We start from the raw sequence: 19,856 nt of genomic DNA on the forward strand, positions 1-19,856 counted from the left end.
GAGAAAACCACTGCAAATTCTTCAAAAAGCCTGGATTTCTTCGTTGTACTTCTCGTGAACAGCTTGTGTTGTTATTCCTTGTGTTTTTGCAGCTGGAAGAACAGGGTGGTGCTGCAGATTCTTAGTGACTTCTAGGCTAGAGGCACAATGGGCAGTACCAAGGGAAGGCAAATACTAATGAGTAATCTTTCAAAAGTATCTCTCTTCTTTATTCCAGAGTCTCCTGAAATTGGACCTTCAGTTGTAGTTCATACAACTGTGACATTTGGGAGTGAGCACCTGGATTCAGACCCTGCAGAGGTACAGCAGTTAATTCTCAGCCACCTGGAAAGCATTGTGCCATCCCTGCCCAAACCAGCTAGTGTCAAGTGTCAGAAATGGAGATACTCACAGGTAACCCATGGGCGAACAAGTGGCTGGGAGGGTGCCACCTGGGTAATGCCGTAGTACAGACTTAGAGGGCATCACAAGAAACAGGAGATCCTACAATCCAGTGGTTTTCACCCTCAGGGAGCAAGAAGAAAGAATATAGTCATTTGATATCCTTATTGCATTCCTCCACGTAGCCTTGAGCAGCATTCAAGGCTGGCCAGGTACAGCCAGACCATTTCTAGTAATCTTTTCACATAGTGGACCTGGCTTAGTGGTAGGTTATGCAACACTCCTGATAAATAGGAGTGGGAGCAGTGCACAGGAAGGAAGTAAATCCCACATGCTTCGCTGGGATTTTTGTTGGTATTTAAAAATATGACTAAGTCTGTCTCTTCTGCATCCGAAAGTATGTGATATTATTAGCAAAATTCCCACCCTACCACAGAGTAGCAGAAGTTCTTGTGTTTGGACATACTCCAAATTTGTTATTATTTTATTTGGCCCAGTTCAATTTAACAGTATGCTATACAATAAGTATTCTAAAGTAAACTACCTAAGGGTAATAATAGCAAAATGTTTATATTTTACAGACTTCTCTTAAAAATCCAAGGAAATTGTTGGCAATTTCCTCAAGTATTGGAGTGTATCTACATGTTTACCCAAAGCCTCTTAAGTTAAATTACACTGGTGAAATTGAATGTGGAAGTTGATGCAAAATATTTACGTAAAGCAGTTCCCTAAAAATTTTTCATTTTATGAAGTCTGGAAAAGTTACTCTAGATGACTGCTGTGAAGTCTGCTCATACCCCTTGATCTGCGTCCAATCTAAGAACCTGGTCTCGTTAGCACAAAGTTTATTTTTCTGTGAGTTAGGTATTGGTAGTTTGCAAATCACTTCTCAGTACATAGTATTTGTTATCAGTTGATGTATAAAGATGATCTTAATGTATAATGTCATGTTTTAGATTCCTCATATTAAAATAATATTTCATCAAAGACCTATGCTTCCTGAATCATAGCAAATTAATTTCTTTCCTTATGGTCAGAGAACATTTATTATAAATTTATACCTATTGCTTCATCTTTTAGAGGTAGTTGGAACAGGAATGAAATCTTATTTTCCACAATTGCTTCAAATTTGTCATCTTTCTAAATCATGCATCCTGGTTCCCCTATTTAAAAATTAGATTCAGACATCATATTACTGGACAATTATCTGTTATTTTCTCAAAGACCAAAACACTGTACAACTTACAGTTCTTCCCACTTTCTTCTGCCATTGTTGCCTACTATACTATGCTGCTACTAATCAAAATCACCTATTTCAGCATCTGCTTGTGTTTTATGTCTGTGTCACAGGAAGAATTATCACCAATCTTTAACTCGGTGGGTGAATGTGGACATACCTTAGGTTGCAAATAAGTTAGCATAGGTCAGATCAGTTATCTCAACAAGAGATCTCTATCGCCAGATGGGGACCCTATAAAATAATCCCTGCCTAAATTAAATATCTGAAACAGAGCTCCCTTTTTCTCTTAAAGCTATCTGTACTTTCAATTATAATAAGATGTTGCCACGGAAGCAAAGGGAACTGATAAGATGGGTGCATCTTTCCCCTGACTCCTTCAGACTGGATTTATCCTGCTTGTTAATTAAATCCATCTGTAGCATCCTTCACATCACCAAACACAATCCTGGGATTAAAGCACAGACATTACAATTATCCATGGCAGATGAGGGATTAGGACTTCCAAACTTCTACTGACACTACTTAGCAGCACAGCTGCAATTCTGTATCCCCTGCTTTAATTGCAATAAGACACTATTAGCATTCAGAGCCAGCAGCTTTCCAGCCACCATGTTTCTTTGACAGAGTCACTTTATATGTATAAGTGAGATTGGCAGAACACTGAATCACAGAAATTGGACCTCTTTAGAGAAGACCTTCAAAAGGATCTCTTCAGGTCTCTAGTCCAACCTTTTGCTCAAAGCAGAATTGTTGTCAACACTGGATCAAGCTCCACCGTGGCTTTGTCTAGCTGAGCCTTGAAGTCTTCCAAGGTTGGAGATGGAACAGGCTGGGCCATGTAGCTGAAGGTAATTTGGAATTCATTTTGGACAGCACCTTTAGAGGAACTCGAAGAAGGGACAGAATCATTCCTCTTCCCAGTCACTCTATCTATGATTACTCCTATATTACTATTATTGTATAATATTACTATATTGAGCATAGTCTTGCCACACAGGCAAAGAGATGCAGTCTGAGATGTGAAAGTATCGATCCTTTGATCAATATGACAAATCAGAAACTGTTTAGTACAGCCAGCATTGAAAAAGCATTGGGTATTAAAGACGGAAGAACACTCCAGAAGCCTTTTTCTGCTAAACCTTTCTTCATTGTTTGTGCTCTGTGCCCTCGATCTATTAGAAAATTGTAGGCATAAATTAGCTGCTGATGTAAAGTTAGAGAAAGAAGATCTCTTGCCAGATTGACAGTACACAGCTAGACTCCTCCATCAACTTGAGTAATAGATGAATGAATGGATCACAACTGGCTACAAATTCATTTCAGGTACTTTCGTCCTTTAAAGAAGATGCTAACACTCTGGTAACACACAGTACAGCCAGTAACATAAATGTGGGTGTTTGGCAGGTGATGTGTTCTTGGAAAAGGCAACTAGAAGCATGGCAGTGGCTAGAATTCAGCCCCCTGCTACTTTCAATTCCTGTAATGCTGCGTGTCTTCCTTGTCCATGTTTGTGACCCTCCTGCTGCTGGGAGGATGGATCCATTCTGCTGGCTTCTTGTTCCCCTGCGTTTATGGCTGTCTGGGAATTTTTGGTTAGACTTGGTTAGACTCACAGTGTCTGCTGTTGGCAATGTACACCTGTGCATTACGTCTCACATTTCCTCTCTACATATGCATATGTGTGCAGGCTAAAACTAATGCTTTTTTAGTGAGAATCATTTTTGGTACTGCACTGATCTCCATGGCAGCTCTCAGGCTATGGGTCTTTTTCTTGCCAATGGTAATCTGCATGTGAGTCAATGGAAAAATCCCCTGGGCTCAACAAGATATCTTGGACTCCAGATCTTGTTCACTGGAGCTAATGCTTGGACAATGGGACACAGTAACGGTTTAATGCACAGGAATCCAAAACATATCTTTGGACCAAAAATAAGGCAGAAAATAAAGGAGTGATGGAAAGAAAATTGCATTCTCCATATCATGCTATATGATCTCTGTGGTTTGATCTCTGTTTCTACTCTATTGTTGTGCTTCTTTTTTCCCTCTCTCTGTCATTCTAGATATTTTTCTTCTATTTCAACATTTCATCCTTATGGGTCTTGTTTTGTCATTCCTTTTGTCATAATTCCCACCTTCCTCCCCTTATCACTACATCGTCAAGCTCTCCATCATCTTCTCATCCTTTTTTTTCTCTGACTGACCCTGCTTTGGTGTCATGCTTACCAGTGCTGCTCCTGCTACTTACCTCCTTTCTGAGATACATCAGTGCTGCTCTAGGATGTACTGACTTAGTACAATGTGGACATTTGGTCTTTGTACATAGGTTTGAAACAATTGAGAACAGCATGTGACACAGCAAAGCATGGTTAAAACACAAGTGCTTTGTGCATTTACTCTGCTGTTTGACACACATTGAAATTTGTCATGAAGTACAATACTGAAAAGAGATCTTTTCTCCATGAGTTAGATGTAGCTTCAGGTTAATAGATATTGGTAAAGTGAAGTCTGTTAAATTTTAGAAACGCCACTCCACAAATACAAGTTTAATCAAGGGTATAGTGCCTGGAATATTATTTTTTAAATAAATACGGTTCATGCATTGAGAATGACATTAAATATTTATCAAAGCAAGCTTGTTCAGAACTTGTCACCATGTTATTTACAAAGTGTTGATTGTATCTCTGGTGATATCTAAAAAGCTTTTGTGCTACTCTACTCTGATAAAAGAGGAGATCAGCGCAGGAGAGCTAGAGTCCACGTGGGTAGTCCCAAGATGTATGCATGGAGCACAGACAGGTCATCATGACAGTCATTCCTCTGAAGTCCACCTCACTTCCCATCTGGGAAGGTCATCTGGTCAAGCCGATTGCGTTGCAGGCTCTCTCAGAAATGGCAGGCTCCTCTTCCTTCTCCAGCCCTGCCATCCCAGCTGACGGATCTCAGAAGAACCAACAGAGAGTAAATACATAGGGAAAAGGAACAGAGGCAGATTATGTGAGTCTCTGTTGGCTTATCTGTGGTTCATTGTTACTGACCTGCTGTCCATTAAGTCATGGCATGGCATCACAGTGATCCTAAATCAAGAGAGCTCCCTGGGATAATATAAAAATCCACTGGCTTTTCTGTGCTGCTGTGTCATGAGTGGTGGCTCTTGTAGGACCACAAGATTTGGCCCACGTGCTTGGCCGGATTTCCAACGTGGTGCTGTTAGTGCCTGGTTCCTGTGCTTGCCCTTTTTGTGAGTTTAGAGAGCATAGGACTTGGTTTATTTGGATTAAATGTCTTTGCTGTATTAACAGTTGCACATTTTCCTGCGGCTGTATTCTCAGATGATGAAGGACAGCAAAACCCTGGTTAGTTCAACTTGAGAGAAAGCAAATAAAGCCAACATCTATAGAAACATAGTAGTCAAATCCCCCAGAATTTCTGTTTACTCAGTGTATTGATTTTATGTGTACTAACAACAGTTCAGGCCATGAGGCCAGCAGGTCAAGATCTTGTTCAAGAGTGGAATTGATTGATAAGTCGGAAGTAACCATCATTCCTTTTGGCTTAGAGATCTCCACACTTCGTCTGTCCAGGATCAGGCTTTATTTCTTCTACAACAGATTGAGAATAAGACGGGACAGGGCTGTAAAATTTCCATATGCAGGAAAGCTTTATTCTAATTATTTAAATCCACAAGATAAATATTTTACTACAGCACTTCGATTGTTAATGCTAGAAACTAAGATCTGGATGGAAGGAGTGCTTCATATGAAGGCTCGTTTCTCTGTAATACTGTTCTTTCTGGCATGGAATTCAGGTAAATAAAATAACTTTCTTTTCCATCTCCTATATGCTTTTCTTTTTCAGGTTACAAAATCTGTGCCCAATTGTCCGGGACACATGATTCTTCATACTCAACCTCTCCTGATTTGTGGGGGCGATGGATTTACTTGTTCCAACTTTGATGGCTGCATAGATTCTGCCATGAGTCTTGCAGAGGCTGTGAAGTCTCATTTATAACAATTTCAGTTATCTGCTAAACATAGTCTAGATTTATGATGGATTTAACTATGACGGATTGCATTCTAGTTTAGTATTAACACCACTAGCCTCTATCTTGCAGAAATTAATAAAGTAATAAAGGAAGATTTATTGGTATATTGTAATAATTCTTGGAATGGAACTTAATTGAATTTTCTAGGATCTGTGCTTTATGAGTGGTTACTTTGCTTGAAATCTCCAGTCAGAGCCACTAAGTTCCAGCAGCCTTGTCAGATCTCCTGATGCTTTTACAGCATACGAAAATTATGTCAAGGAGAAGAGCCCAACCTAAAGGAGCATAAAAACCCATGGAGCTACAAAGTTCACAGCTGTTCTGAGTATTTGGAGCTCTGGACATGACAAGAAGGAACATGTGTGATTGATCGCAGAGGTGTCATAGACACGTGGTCATTTCTGTCAGTGCAGATCAGCAGTGGTCACAGGTGTGGCCATGGTGAATCAGTGATGGGGCATGCCTTGCTATGCTTCTCAAGTTGGATGGCCTACACAAAGTCTAACAACATCTACTCAAAGTCTATTTCTCCAAGTATGGGAAACTTTAAGTGAGGGATTGTAGTTCTCTGCCACCCAGCTCTCTTAACCTACAGTGTTCTGGAGCCCCGTTTGCAGGGTGGTGGAAGAGCTCATTTATTTCAACAGGTTGATGCTGCTGCTGGAAATGATGTGCCACTGAAACAATGGTACCTGTGTTGGCTGTGGTCCAAGCAACATCAGCCCAGCAGTGCTGGAAGAAGAAAGGATGGAGAAAAGGTGAAATAGACACTGTCCATGTTTCTAATGCTCTCATAGAAATAGGGCTGCTGTACCAAAGGCAACTTGGGACTTACCTTGACATCTGGATCGTAACATGAGTTTAACACAGTAAAGCATGCCAGCCAAGAAAAGAGATGCAGTTTAAATAGTTCAGTATTTGCCAGGTTGGAGAGTCACTAGTGTATTACGGCTCTCTGCTGCCTTGCATGAGGAGCAGCTTTTTCCTCCCTCCAGGTGAGTGAGCAGTCAGGTAGGAGCAGCCAAGGTGGAAGGTGGGTTAGCTGCTTTCTCTGGCAAAGGAGGAGGAGGAGGGGAGGTAATTGACGTGTATTCCATGGCAGCATGTTAATAAGAAAACTGCGGACATTTCTGGCTTAGAGTTAAATCATTGCCTCCATAAAAACTCACTTAAAGTAAACAGTCGGTTTGAAAGCAAGGTGAATTCTAGAAGCTCTATACTTTTTTTTTTACTTTTTTTTACTTTTTTTTTTACTTTTTTTTACTTTTTTTTTTTTTACTTTTTTTTGTGAAACTGGTGTAGAAATACAGGGGCAGATCTAGGGAAGTACATAAATACACGTGTGAATGAATGAACAAGGAATCTGATTTGAAATCCTAAAATAATAAACAGCAAGTATAATTGTGTTGAAAATACTATCTGTCACAGTTTCAAGTATTTCTAAGCTGCGAAACAGTGTTTCTGGGAAATTAATTTTGAAAGTGCTTAGAAATTAACAAATCATTTATTCTAAATTTGATTTTAACTTGCCCTTCCTCATCAGTCATGCGTCACAAGTTCAGCACCTCTCTGTACTCCAGCACTAAAATTATCAAAATATTATTTACAGCAGGCAAAATTTTAACCCTGCATCCACTAAAGAAGTACAGTTAAGCCTCTCTTTCTTAAATCCTCACATTTCACAAAAATCTAACATCCTGCGTTCTTGGCAACTGAACACAGTAGTTTACTGCTGCATATGACCATTTCTAATAGAGTATTTTAAGTGACACCAAAGTTTAAGGTTTAAGTTAATTTTAAAAATATCTTTGAAGGATATTTCATGACACCACCAGCTGGTTTCATTGATTTATTTCTTCTTTCCTTGCAGAACCCAAGTTTAAAACTACATTTTATTATTGTGTAGGCATCAATCAGCTCCAAACCCTTAGGTTTCCGTCACTGCATGTTGCTCAGAAACAGGAAAGAGTGGTGAGCATTTGTGTGCACAAATTTTTTACAAGAACACATGAACTCCTGTCTTGCAAGGATGAAGGTAGCCAAGAAGAGCCACATGGTCATGGAATAAATGTAATCTGGTGAGGAATTTAGTATTGGCTTGATCTAGTGAGAGCTCAGAAGCAACCAAAGTCCAAGCTGAAGCAGTTTGATTTTGCAGTGCTGGAAAACCTTAATTAATGAACCATAGCTCACTAAGGATGGCATACAAAAGCAACCAAGCCACATTTTTGCAGATTTGCTCCTCAGCTTCCATCCAGGCCTAGGCATCCTCCAGGAATTGGTTGCCAAAGGAAAAACATTTATTCTGTGGTACTGGAACATACAAGAGTGTTTACCACTGGGTACACAGTTCCTCTGGAAGGTGCCACCATGACAGTGGGGCCAGCTGTTGCTGGTGGTGATGGTGGTGATGGTTTGTGGGGACCCATCCCGCCAATATCCTTTCATCCAAGCCTTAATACACAGAGATTTTGCATTAAACCACACTAAACTTGCACTTCCTTCCCCTCCTTCAATTTTGAATGGAATTGAGCCAAACTACTGAAAATCCAAATAAAGAAAGAAAAGTGTGAAAAGAGCTCCTGAAAAGTGTGTGACATGCAGAAAACAGAAAATAAGCCATCTTTGACCCAATGCTGTATTGTTCCTCTAGCTGCCTCATAAAGAGGCATGCTTCAAGGAGTAACGATGCATTCACAGTGCTCTGGTAAAAGAGGCGGACTTAAATACCACAAATGATAGATAAGTGGAGATGTTTCTGACCGCATCCTTTCAGCAATCTTACAGCTTTGGTCATTATTAGACTTCAAAATACCCAATAATAAACAAATCACAGATTCAGAGATTTTAAGGCCAGAATCCTGACTGAACTTGAATCAAGATGAGCAGCAAAGGCTAATTGCTCCCAGCATTCCCAATAGCGTGCCAATCTATCAAAACGTATCCTTCCAGTAGCCCAAATACTTCAGCTGAATTAAAGGATTTCAGCTTTATTGTCTTCCTCATCACAGGGAAAGACTGGGTCTTAAATGCTTGAAGCCTTTTAACTCACAGTTGCTTTAAGTTCCACCCAGCGAACATCACTTGGCTGAGCCCACCAGTGCCACAATGCCTGTCCCCAAAAAGTGTTAATGGCATGCTTAAAGAGCTTCCATTGCTCCCAGCTTTACACCTGCAGTTCCAGCAAGGACAGATCTGCTTGTCTGGTGTCCCATGAGTGGGTAGATGATGGGAGCAGATAGGCCCCACCATAGGAGTTGTGGTGGGAAGAGGTGAGCCTGGGGGCAAAATATTCAGCTCTAGGCTGGGCTAGTTCTCAGGTGAGAAGCTGTGGATGTGTTCAATAGCCCAAACCTGTAAGCCCCTTCTGAAGACCTCCTGAAGGACAGGACTCTGCCATGGCCAGTGGACATGTCCCCACACCTTGCTCACTGCAGGGGCAACTCTATCTCAGCTGCTCTGTCCAGGGCTGCCTCTGCCAGGCTGAAAAGTAAATGTCTTCTTGTGACTGTGCCTGCACCTAACAGAGGTGGCTGTTAGTTAGAATAATTCTCCCAGATCTGTAAAACACACTGCGCACCCCTGGGGAAGATAGAAAGATGCAGTGATGGATGCAGTCTGTAGGAACGTAGCCCATTTCTAAAAAGAGCTAGGAAGAGGTGATAGGTGCCCGGCTCCTCGGTTCACAAACTGCATGTCTCTAATGAACCAGGCTGTATTTTTTGTGCAAGCGTATGAAAATAAATTGAGGTTGACTTAGGATTTTTTTGGTTGGTTGTTTTAGTTGTTGTTTCTTTGTGGTTTTTGTTGTTTTATTTTTAAAAGGTGACTGCAGATGGGAGGCACTTCCCAGATGAACATACCTGGTGGGTTCCCATAGCGCTGAGCTGTGAAACATCCCTTCAGCCAAAGCCACTGGAGCAAGACCTGCTTTCCCAGAGGCCAGGATTTGCTCATGGTCTTCCTGCCCTTGGGATATTTTGCTTGGCTGTTCCATGCTGCAAAATGCAGCACAACCAGGAGGCTGATGCAGGGGTCAGGAGCCCTGGAGCTCTCGGTGGGACAAGGGCACTTTCTGAGCTGACAAGTGAGCGCGTTGATCCAGCGTGCCAAGATTCTGCGGGGACGGAGATGATTTTTTGCCTCTAATCCACGCTCCAGCTTGGACATGCTGTTTGTAAGCTGCTTTGCAAGGCAGAGCTGAAACCCCCAAATCCCAGAGCTGCCTGCTGCCACTCCGCCTGTCTCACCACATGGCCTCAGTATGAGCCGCGTCAGGATTTTGCTTAACTGATATTTAGGTTGCACCTTCCAGGCCAGGCGGTGGTGATACTGCTGGTGTGTTTCCCAGTGCAGCCACAGGACAGCAAATGGGTCCTTGCCAAGCATGACCCCCATGAGGGCAGCTTGGGATGCAGCCATTGCAGGACAGAACTCTGAATCCAGCCCAAGGTGGGTCCAGATTTCATTTCAGAAAGGGCTGAGAAATGTTCCTCACATGGAAGAAAATAAATGGAAACCCAGCAAGGATAAGCCTCGTGCATTGAGCAACTTGTGGCTTTCACCCTCCTCTCTGATGGCTCCAAAGATCTGGGGGATCCGGTGGAGCTGCGCAGGCGAGCATCACTTGGGCATGTGTGTGCCTGCTCGCACCCTGGCTGTGGGAAAGTGAGCTTGTTCCCTGCTGTGCTGGCCACCGAGCACCCCGCCAGTTATGAGGACGCTGCGGTAAACCACAGCTCAGTTTGAAATTATCTTCTCGGCACAGGGTTCCTGCCAAACCGAATGGCACCTCCTCCCTCACCTGTGCCAGTGCCGAAACATCCTTCCTTTCTCAGCACTATCACCGCTCAGATCTCTCCTCCAGGAGATCACACACGTCAAGATCTTTAAAGCAAAGCACGCTTTGCTGCAAGGGCTGAGGTCTCGTTTCCCTGGTGCATTTTGGGTTGTGGGATTGATGCTCACAGCACATGCATGGAGCTCTGCAAATTTGGCCATCCTCTGCCTTTTTCAGCCCAAAAAAAAGAAGTGCTGACAAGTGATGATCAGCACCGGAATATAGGTCACAGCCTCTGCCCTGGCAGATGCTTTCCTCACTGCGGCAGAGGGGAAGGGGATGAGATCAGCCCTCCTCATTCACCAGCTTGTCAGTGCACAGAAAATCCCAGCCCAGCTCCCCAAAACCTGGTGAAACGTAGACTCTCAGTTTGCCACTGGGTGAGCGGTAAATGTGTGTGTGGCTGTTCCCCATTGCAGAAGAAACTGGGTCTCACTGAGTTTCATCACTGGTACAAAGAGATCTACTGCAGGATTTTTGTTCTCAAGCTACTCGCAGATGTGTTAAAGGCTGTGCATTCAAAGTGCTATTACTACGGAGCTGGTGGAGCAACTGTGGTCCAAAACACAGCGTGTCAGCACCCTGCACCCTTTCTGTCTCTCTTAGCACACCTGGGCACTGCAAAGCCTGCTCTCCTTTTATGTAAAAGACAGTTTTGGAGATCAGCTTGGGAAAGTGAACCACAAAGGACTGGAGCAGGTATAAACAAAACCCTTAATGTATCAGGATCCAGGATTTAAGGCAGTGTCCCCTGGCTGGAGGATTTGGGGGGGGGGGGGGGGGGGCGGGGGGGGGGCAGGGGAGAGGTTGTAGAATGTAACAGCTCTGGGTTAGGGAGAAAATCAGGTTTTCTAACCAGAACTTGGCTGGAGGTGACTTCCAGATGTTTTGCCATGCAAAAGGGCTCCTTGCACTTGCATCTCCAGGACCATGTGCTGCAAACAGTGACAACAAATGCAAGGGACCTGTCTGCTCCCTGCGCCCCTCCTGCGCTGCAAAGGTACCTGCCCCCCACCCCGTTCACCCCGAGTGGAGGTGCATGGCTGCATACAGGAGGGACCGTGATTTACCAGTGTTGTTGCTGGCATCGCAGTGCCATGGCTAGCCAGCAAGATGAAGCCAGGTGGGCCTCATCCTGCAAGGCCCATGCTGTGGCGGTGCATGCATCCATCCCCCCAGGAGCCAAACCCCCTTCCTCCCAGTCACTGGTACTGTTAAACACCAGGGTGTTCAGCCTCGTCTGCTCTCACAGTCCTGGGGGCAGCTGCCATGCTTTGGGACCAAACAATTAGCAAAGAGCTGCAAGTTGAAGGGTTTTGTTTGCTAGCAGTTGTAGGAAAGTAATCCATGTCTTATATTTCTTTTCTTTCCTCAAAGACATCTAAGAATACCTGTTTCTCATGGTACTTCTCCTCTTGCTCTACTTGCCTGCAAGTATTACTTTTTAATTTGGTCTATGAAAATGATTCATTCCTGCATGGGTAATTTAAAAAAGAAAAAAAAAAAAAGAAAAAAAAAGCATGATTTGTTGCTTTGGTTTTCCCTGGAGGTCCTATTTGTAGATGAAAACCCCCCAGCAGCAATGCACTGATGCAGCATAAACACAAAGGACTTGGTGGTGGAGTGTGGTGCTCCACCTGGCCTTAGCACAATGAGTGACTTTTGAAGGAATATGATACTTAGCTCATGTACTAGTGAGAAAAGCAGAGACGGGACACTGGATGGCATGCCCAGATTTTCCACATCCCTTGGTGAGTACAGATGAGCAAAACATACATCCAAAACCCAAGGGTATTAAACAAATCCCCACTAGGAGAGTGACCAGAGGGTTAATTTTGGCTCTCTGTCACTCACTTTATTCTTTGAATAATGAAATCAGTTGTTCTGTAGTCTCTTGAAGGGCTAAGCCTAGTTTTCTTGCAGAACAATGTGCGCTGAGCTCTGGATATGAATGCACTTATGGTGAACTTTGAGCTACACATCTGCTATAAAGAAGTAGCTCTTATTCCCAGTTGACCATTGCTAGCAAAAGAGCCAGGCTCCATCTATGCCTTAGCGCATTTTTGTTAGCTGCGTTTAAGCCCAACAAGCGGAGCAGATGGGTAAAAACTATTTGCAAACCTCATTGAAATGCACTGGCAAACTTATCTTCTGCCAGGTGAACCAGAGGTGAGCTCTGTGAAAGAGGAATCTGCGAACAGCAAAGCTCCGTAAATCCAAGCATCGGCTTCCCTGGCCAGCCGCAGCTGCGGGGAGGCTGTGTGAGGAATTTCCTTGGGCTGTGTTAGCTCCGTGTCTCTGGATTGGTGAGTAGGGCCAGCTTCTGGAAGCCACATTTCCCTTCTGGATTTACTCCCTTGTGGGCGCTGTGTTTTCTGTCTCCTTCCCAAAACCCTGCTTGGACCCATCCAGAGTGGGGTGGTCAGCAGGGCTTTTCTCTCCCCAACCAGTCCACACGTTCTGGGTTGATTTTTGGTGGTTTATGATAAAAACAGTCCTGCGGACATCCTTCAGGGCAGCCAGCTTGCACACTCAAAATCCCTTGCTCCTAGGATGAAGGATGCTCAGGATGAGAAGGTGTTTCCACCTCCCAACATCGATGTCTCCCAACGCCAACCAAGTGAGGACAGCAAACAAAACATACTTGAACCAGAACACACTAAGGGCTAAGACAGCCTGCAGGTATTTCTTGCATTACGAAAAGCCACAGGAGGGAAACTGGGAGTCTAACCCATTACACGTGTGAATTGTTCTTAATCTACTTAGGCTGCTACTTCCAGGTGATGCTGTTTGTGCTCTGCCCACCCATGCAAACCCCAAATTGCATCCATCTCTTTCACTCTGTGGCACTCCAGATGCGGTTTGGAGGGTGACTCAGAGCACCCTGACCCATGGCATGGGTCCTGCCCCACTTGGCCAACCCAGACCCAGAAATGAAGGAGGTAACGGGCATCTGCCCATTAATTGCTATATTGCAGTATTTCATCTAATTCCACCTTGGTGGTGGTCACGTTGACAGCAGCGTGTAGGCTGTTGAAATAAAACCACAGAGAAGTGTCACTTCTCGGGCACTGCTGAGACTTCAGGTGCCACACTCCTCTTTATTTGTGATTTATAAAAAAGCAAAATCATTGACATTAGGGAAAGGCATAAAAAGGCATCCAGATGCATCGACCCAGCTGAAGTATAAGGCGGACCAGGCAGCTGCAGGGGCTCTGGCAGTCCCACACTCTGTGAAGGCATCCTGCGGGATGGAGCCAGCCTCCAAAGGAGTAGGAAGGAGCTGTATTTTCGGGAGGTGGGGTGGGGGAGAGCTGCTATTCTAGCAGTTTCTCTGTACCCAAAGCCCTTTATCTTTATAAACCAGAAAAAGTAGGACAAGGGTGTAGGAAGGAGGTTCAAATGGCAAAAGCTGGAGGTGATTTGCGTGATGTCATCTCACTGGAGACAGTAGTTCCCAAAGGGACGTGTCATTTGTTAGCAGCATTGATGGCATCTTCTAAACCATCACTAATCTTATACACCTGGTGGTAAACATCGGAGAGAGGCACATTGTGGGTCCCAGTGGTGTACTTTGTCCTTAATAGCCGATGTACAATTTTTTTGGCTTGTAATTAGATTCAGTAGCTCCCTTCCCTCCTTCTTGAAAAATGAAATGCAACCCAGTCCAGCAGCCTGGGGTAAAACTGTCTGATAACGCACCTGAATACATCCTGGACGGAGAAAAGTGTAACTGTCAGCAAGCAAGCAGAGCTCACATGTATACCACCCCAGAGTTGTTCGTATTGACAGCGCATGTAGGGATGGAGCAATAACTGCAAAGGAAAAATCCTTCCATCCTGCTGATAGATACCATGTGTGTCAGTTTGAAGTCTTTCTTCCAGACATCTCAGCCAGCCATGCGTGCAGAGCTGAGCCCTTTCTTTTGGAAGCTGTGTGCTTTATCCTTTTTATGTTGTTCATCACTGGGCAAAACAATCCCTCTCTCCAGCCCAGAGGTCTCTCAGGAGCCATACGTGCAACAGCCACAAAGGTGACTGTCAGTAGCACCTTTAATAATGGCAGTGTGCCATTATTGCTACTGTTATTACTATTATCACTATTAGTAGTAACAATAACAGTGGAGTAATTACTATTAACGACTGTTGATAATTGCATCATGGCCAGTGTATCAGTGTGGTTGACCCAACAGGTGGATAATCCACAGGAACCAAAACAGCTAACACTGATGGGTCAGTGAGGACCTCACATGCATATCGTTTAGCATCACCAGAGATGTAGTGTATATTTGAGGTGATTCCTCTCACCTGAAGAAGCCTAGCTCCATAGCCCAGTAAGCTTTTACCTTCCACCTTATGAGTTGAACCCCTTCCTGATGACTTTGGTCATCGAAACCCGCTATGGAGAAACAAGAAGGGTTGAAACCTTCCCTAACCTGCTGAACAAGGCTCCTACTGCCCTATATGTCTCCGCCAGGTTACTTCTGTTGCAAAGGTCCTTCCTAGGACTAGCATGGGTTCATCTGGGTGGGATCCATCTACAAGCATACTACTGGTTTCCACTTACCAAGGCCACTGCTAGGTGAAATGCTTACAATCAGAAAGAAGGAAGCATCTTCAATTGCTGGGATAATAGAAGGCCTTCCAGGAACTTCAGTAGTCTCAGGACAGTTCTCCAAAAAGATCCAGTAACTTCTTCACTGCCAAGTAGCACTCAGAATTGCCACCCATCTTCTCCACCACAAGATGATCTATGGCTTTTGCCTCGCTTTTGGACAAGATCAGATGTTTATTTCACTAAGCTAATTCCTTGCAAGACAATGTCGTTCACTGTCTTCTCCCTCCTGACTTGTAGGACTCATTTAACCAGAAAACATTCAGTCATCTTCTTCCTTTCCCTAGCTGCTCTCTTGCATGGACAGGACTCCTCACAAGACTGGGAAAGCCACATGAAATGAAATGAAATGAAATGAAATGAAATGAAATGAAATATGGCCACAGTACCCCCTGTTGCTCTTTCAGATCACAGCTGCAAGCAAGACAATCAACCTGTAAAATGAAAAGGAACATTTAAAACAGAAGTGAAGACAAGCTCAGGTGGACAATTTACAAAGCAACCTCACTCAGGGCTAACTTTGGATTTAGCCCTGATCTGACCAGGAGCTGGACTTGAGACCTCCATAGGTCCCATCTAGAGTAAATCTACCTGTCATACTATGAAAGCATTGCTTACCCTAATCTTAACCCTAATCCTAACAAAATGTAGTATGCTTAAGAGAGGACCAGGAGATCTTGCCCAGCATAAACTCTCCCTGCTTCATCAGCATCATGCCATGCTGCCCTCCCTTCTCATTCTTGTCTGCTATAACTTGCAAATATCTGAGAGAGACAAAGAGCAACTCAATGTGTGTCTTTAGTTTTTCATAATATACACTATTGGGTAAAAAGCTGGATAAGGCAGCACGTAAAGCAAATTAGTGTAAGAGGTAGGGTACGTTAGCATTTGATAATTATTATTGCAGATTTCATTGATGATGTTTTACTAGTGTGCTTTTTACCTTCCCAATCTTCTGTACTGCTCTGAGCTGGTAGCCGAGTACTGCTTTACCTGTGGAACATGCCACTTTGCTGCTCTCTGGCCTCAAATCCGCAAGCTGACGTGTGGACAAGCAGCCACATGACTGGACAACCAGAGTGGTCCAGCTCTCACAATTTACCTAAATAAGAATTTTTACCTTAAACATAACTTCTCTGACTCAAACCAGTTCCTGTCAGTATATTAAGTGCTATACAAATCAGTTATTTGGAGAACACATTGAAATTACAGAGTTAGCGATGCTAAGCCATAGACATGCTAATAAGCTATGCTAAGATGAGACATTTCAAGTCAAGAAAGACTATTATGTCATACAATTTCTCACACCATCTCATAAACTTTAGCATAAAACCAGGCGAATCCTGCTGCTTCTTCCTTCTTGTCATTTATATTTGCAGTTCCTTGTTGGTCAGGCAAGCATTTTGTCCAGTATAGAGGCTGTCTCATTAAAAATTGTTTTCAAGTCTCATTTTGACCCTCATCCTCTCAGTTTTGCTCTTCTTGACACTGGGGACACCTCCATCCCATCAACATCCATCAGGGCCTGTGTGGGACATGTGCCTAGCTGAGGTCTTCCAAAACTGGTCTGTGAACATATACCACCAAGGACCCCGTACCATCCACTGACCTAAATTTGATCTTGTTGAAGGGAAGTCAGTGAAGAGTCTAGAAACATAGGGCTTACTTCTCTGTGCTAGGAGCCATCAATTCAGTTTTCCAAAAATCATTTGCCATTATACTTCCTCTAGTTTTTGCAAGATTAGTGGCTATTCTTCTCAGAAAAGCTTCCAGGGTTGACCTGAGAACGTTGAGAAATTGTGAAACATCATTCAGTTGCCTGTTTCAGTGCTTGAATCACTCCTGGGTCTCGTTTCGAACCTTACAGGTGGTGTAGCTTGAACCTCCAGGACTAGTTAGGCCCTTTTTCATTGCTTTAAAGATCTCATTGGCATGCAATAATTCCCTCTTTAGCACATGGCAAGAAAACTGCTTCATAATCTTCTTTCAAGAAACAAAATAGGCCAACCATCTTGACCCTTTCCTTTTCAGCCTGGATCATTATAGTGATGCTGGAGACAGCTGCAGGGTCCTGTAAGCCCCTGGATGAGAGCATGCACCCTCTGCTCTGCAGGACTTGGCTCCCTGCACATCATCAAGAGTTGCTGATGTGTCCCAAGGGAGAGAGAAACGAGTTTGATGGCTGGGATCTGAAGGTGTTCAGGCTCTGAGCTGCTCCAGTTTAAGCAGAGCAACTGAGCAGGTCTTTTTTTCTAGTGGAAAAACCACTGAAGCTTGCTGCCATAGAGAAGTGGAGTTATCACCAAACACGGAAATGTTTCCTTCACTGTTTACTAATATTTGGTGCTCCTTTCTGGATTGTGTCCAAACTGAAATCCAACCACACGCGTCAGCATCTTCCTGTCCTCCTCCCCACACTTTGCTCCTGTGCCCAGGGGAAAATCTGGATGGGAAAAGCTAGTGAGAGGCATAGAGGCAGTATGGTGCAGAAGGGGTCTTGGAGATGCTGGGGCCAGACCCTGCTCGCAGGGGCACAGCAAGAGCACTGGAGGCACTGGCACAAGCTGCAACACAGGACATGGCCCTGAGGAAACAGCATTTCCCATGTGGGCTGGGAATCTCCATCTTCAGGAATAGCCCCAGTGTGCTGGGACACAGCCCCGAGGAGCTGTGGTGTTGGCTGGGCTTTGGGAAGGGGCTTGGACAGGAGATCTCCACCCCAGGGTGTCTCTAGTCCCGGGGTAAGCAGCAATGGGTGGTGGCAGGAGGGCAGGGACAGGCTCCGCTTGCCCAGCCCCTCAGGCCACCTAGGTCTGCACTGAGCTGGTTCTTAATGGAAAATAAATAGGATATTACAATTGTCTCATTATTACAGGGATGTTTACAGCTGTCCCAGCCTGTGGGGGAGGGACGGGAGAGCCAGCCAGTTCACATCTACCAAAAGGTCAGTGCGGCACAGGCAGCTACCGTAACCCTCCGACTATAGCAGCCATGGAGTTGCCTGTTAATTAGTCTTCCCTGGTTCAGATAGGAACATTTAACTGAGATGTGCATATTATTCTTAGATAATAGCAATCATTATAATAAAATCAGGGCTCTTTGCACAGTCTTCAAAGATATTCACTTTAGTTGTGGGTTCTTTGGCATTTGAGAGTTCTTTGGACTAGCTGTGAATTATTATTCTCCCTGGTTATAAAGCAATAGGATCTGGAATTTTACCTCCCTGCTCTGCATGCAGTCACAGAGGTGTGTTTTAAGGAGAGATGTGAGACAGGGTAGGTGGGAGTGAAAGCAGAAAAGTTCCCCACACAGAGAGGAAGAAAGCCCAGAGGAAGAGGTAACACTGTCCAAGCAGGCGAAAATACTATTAAAACCAATCCAAGCCATTTCTTGAAATGCAGTGCAAACGTCAGACACAAAACACTGAGTTTTGCCGCTGCCCATTCCAGGTTGTGAGACATGGCGAGGGCTGTTCCTCTTGGTTTGGGCAGCTCTTCTTGGAGATGCGTATAATGCGTACCACGACAGACCTTGGCTTTCAGAGGCACAAACATCCTTTGCCCACATTCGTCTTTCAAATAACCCCTCCATGGGGGAAAATGCCTGGGACACAGCAGTCTCACCCAAGACATATGGTGGGTGGGTTTGGGGGAAGGTGAAGGCTCTCAGGAGACATTTATTTGTCTAACAGTACCTTCAAACCTGTGGATCCCTCAACTCCCTGCTAAGGGCTTTTGGGAAATGCCAGCAAATCCTTGTGTGAATGTTTAGAGTGGGGTTTGGACAGAGGAGTCTGCAAATATGTAGTGTCCCAAGACTTATTCCTAAGAAACATCTGCATCAAAATGTATAACAACCTGGGGCACTTACTGTTGTTCTGCATCGATCAAGGCTGATTGCAGCAGCCTGAGGAAAACATGGCTCCACCAAAACCATCAAGGTGAGATAAATTCTGCTCAGTCTCAGCACAGACATTGTTGGATACCCACCAACAGTACTTTGAAACACACAGCTGGACTTGCAATTAGGTAGAAAAGTAAAAACTACCGATTCTCTTTGTTTTGTTTAATTCTTTGATTTTTCTTTTTTTCAGAGCAGAAACCCTGAAATAGCTCCCTTCTGAAACCCTGAAGCATGTTGTGAAATATGCACCCCAAGATCCCCTGGGGCTGCTGCCTGCAGTGCAGACACCTTGGCTGTCCACCCCGAAGCAGTCAAGAACTTATTTCCCAGCTGGCATCCCAGCTCCTCTCCCAGCCTCTTGGATCACTGATTCCCTTAGCTTTGCTCCAAAACTGGGGACTGAGGTCCCTCTTGCCCAATTGGGTCCCAGGGGCTGGAGGGAATTTGGGGGGTTCGGTTGGAAACCCACTTGCTGGGGTGGTTGGGCAGCCAGCCACTGCTCCAGTGCAAGATCCTTTGGGACTTACCCTCTGAAAATTTTTTCAGGTTTATCAAATAGACATATATTTATTGATTGCATGGAAATTGCTTCTACTGGAAAATCTCTGATCAGCTCTAAAGAATACCCTGAAACCCAACTCTGCTTATTTTGCCTCTGCTTGACACAAAAGGCCTGAAAAGGCAGAGGAAAAAAAATATATGGAACAAACTCCTGGGGAACATGAACTCAGAAAGCAATGCATATGCAGCAAGACAGCATATCAACCTTAACAATTACTCTTTAAAAACTAATATTGGTTATTTCATCTCAAAAAGAAAAAGAGTAGAGTGGCCTG

General features: G+C 44.2%; 1 protein-coding gene across 8 annotated transcripts in view; it reads left to right on the forward strand.

Annotated features, from left to right (window-relative positions):
• The window catches only part of RNLS (renalase, FAD dependent amine oxidase), an 84,973-nt gene extending 74,924 nt beyond the window's left edge, over window positions 1-10,049 (forward strand). For 3 of the 8 annotated variants that reach the window (XM_035540177.2, XM_035540221.2, XM_035540210.2), the window contains 2 exons: window positions 218-393; window positions 5,477-5,757. In XM_035540177.2, coding sequence (XP_035396070.1) covers window positions 218-393; window positions 5,477-5,629 — 329 coding nt within the window. In that variant the 3' untranslated portion in view covers window positions 5,630-5,757. Of the gene's footprint in view, window positions 1-217; window positions 394-962; window positions 1,361-5,476; window positions 5,758-6,310; window positions 6,422-7,533; window positions 9,403-9,488 lie in introns of those variants that run through there. The other 5 variants (XM_035540148.2, XM_035540157.2, XM_035540167.2 and 2 more) reach the window with 4 other exon arrangements.
• The last annotated feature ends 9,807 nt before the right edge of the window (window positions 10,050-19,856 follow it).

The sequence above is a fragment of the Cygnus atratus genome, chromosome 7, assembly GCF_013377495.2.
Source record: "Cygnus atratus isolate AKBS03 ecotype Queensland, Australia chromosome 7, CAtr_DNAZoo_HiC_assembly, whole genome shotgun sequence".
NCBI classification, from domain to species: Eukaryota; Metazoa; Chordata; class Aves; order Anseriformes; family Anatidae; genus Cygnus; species Cygnus atratus.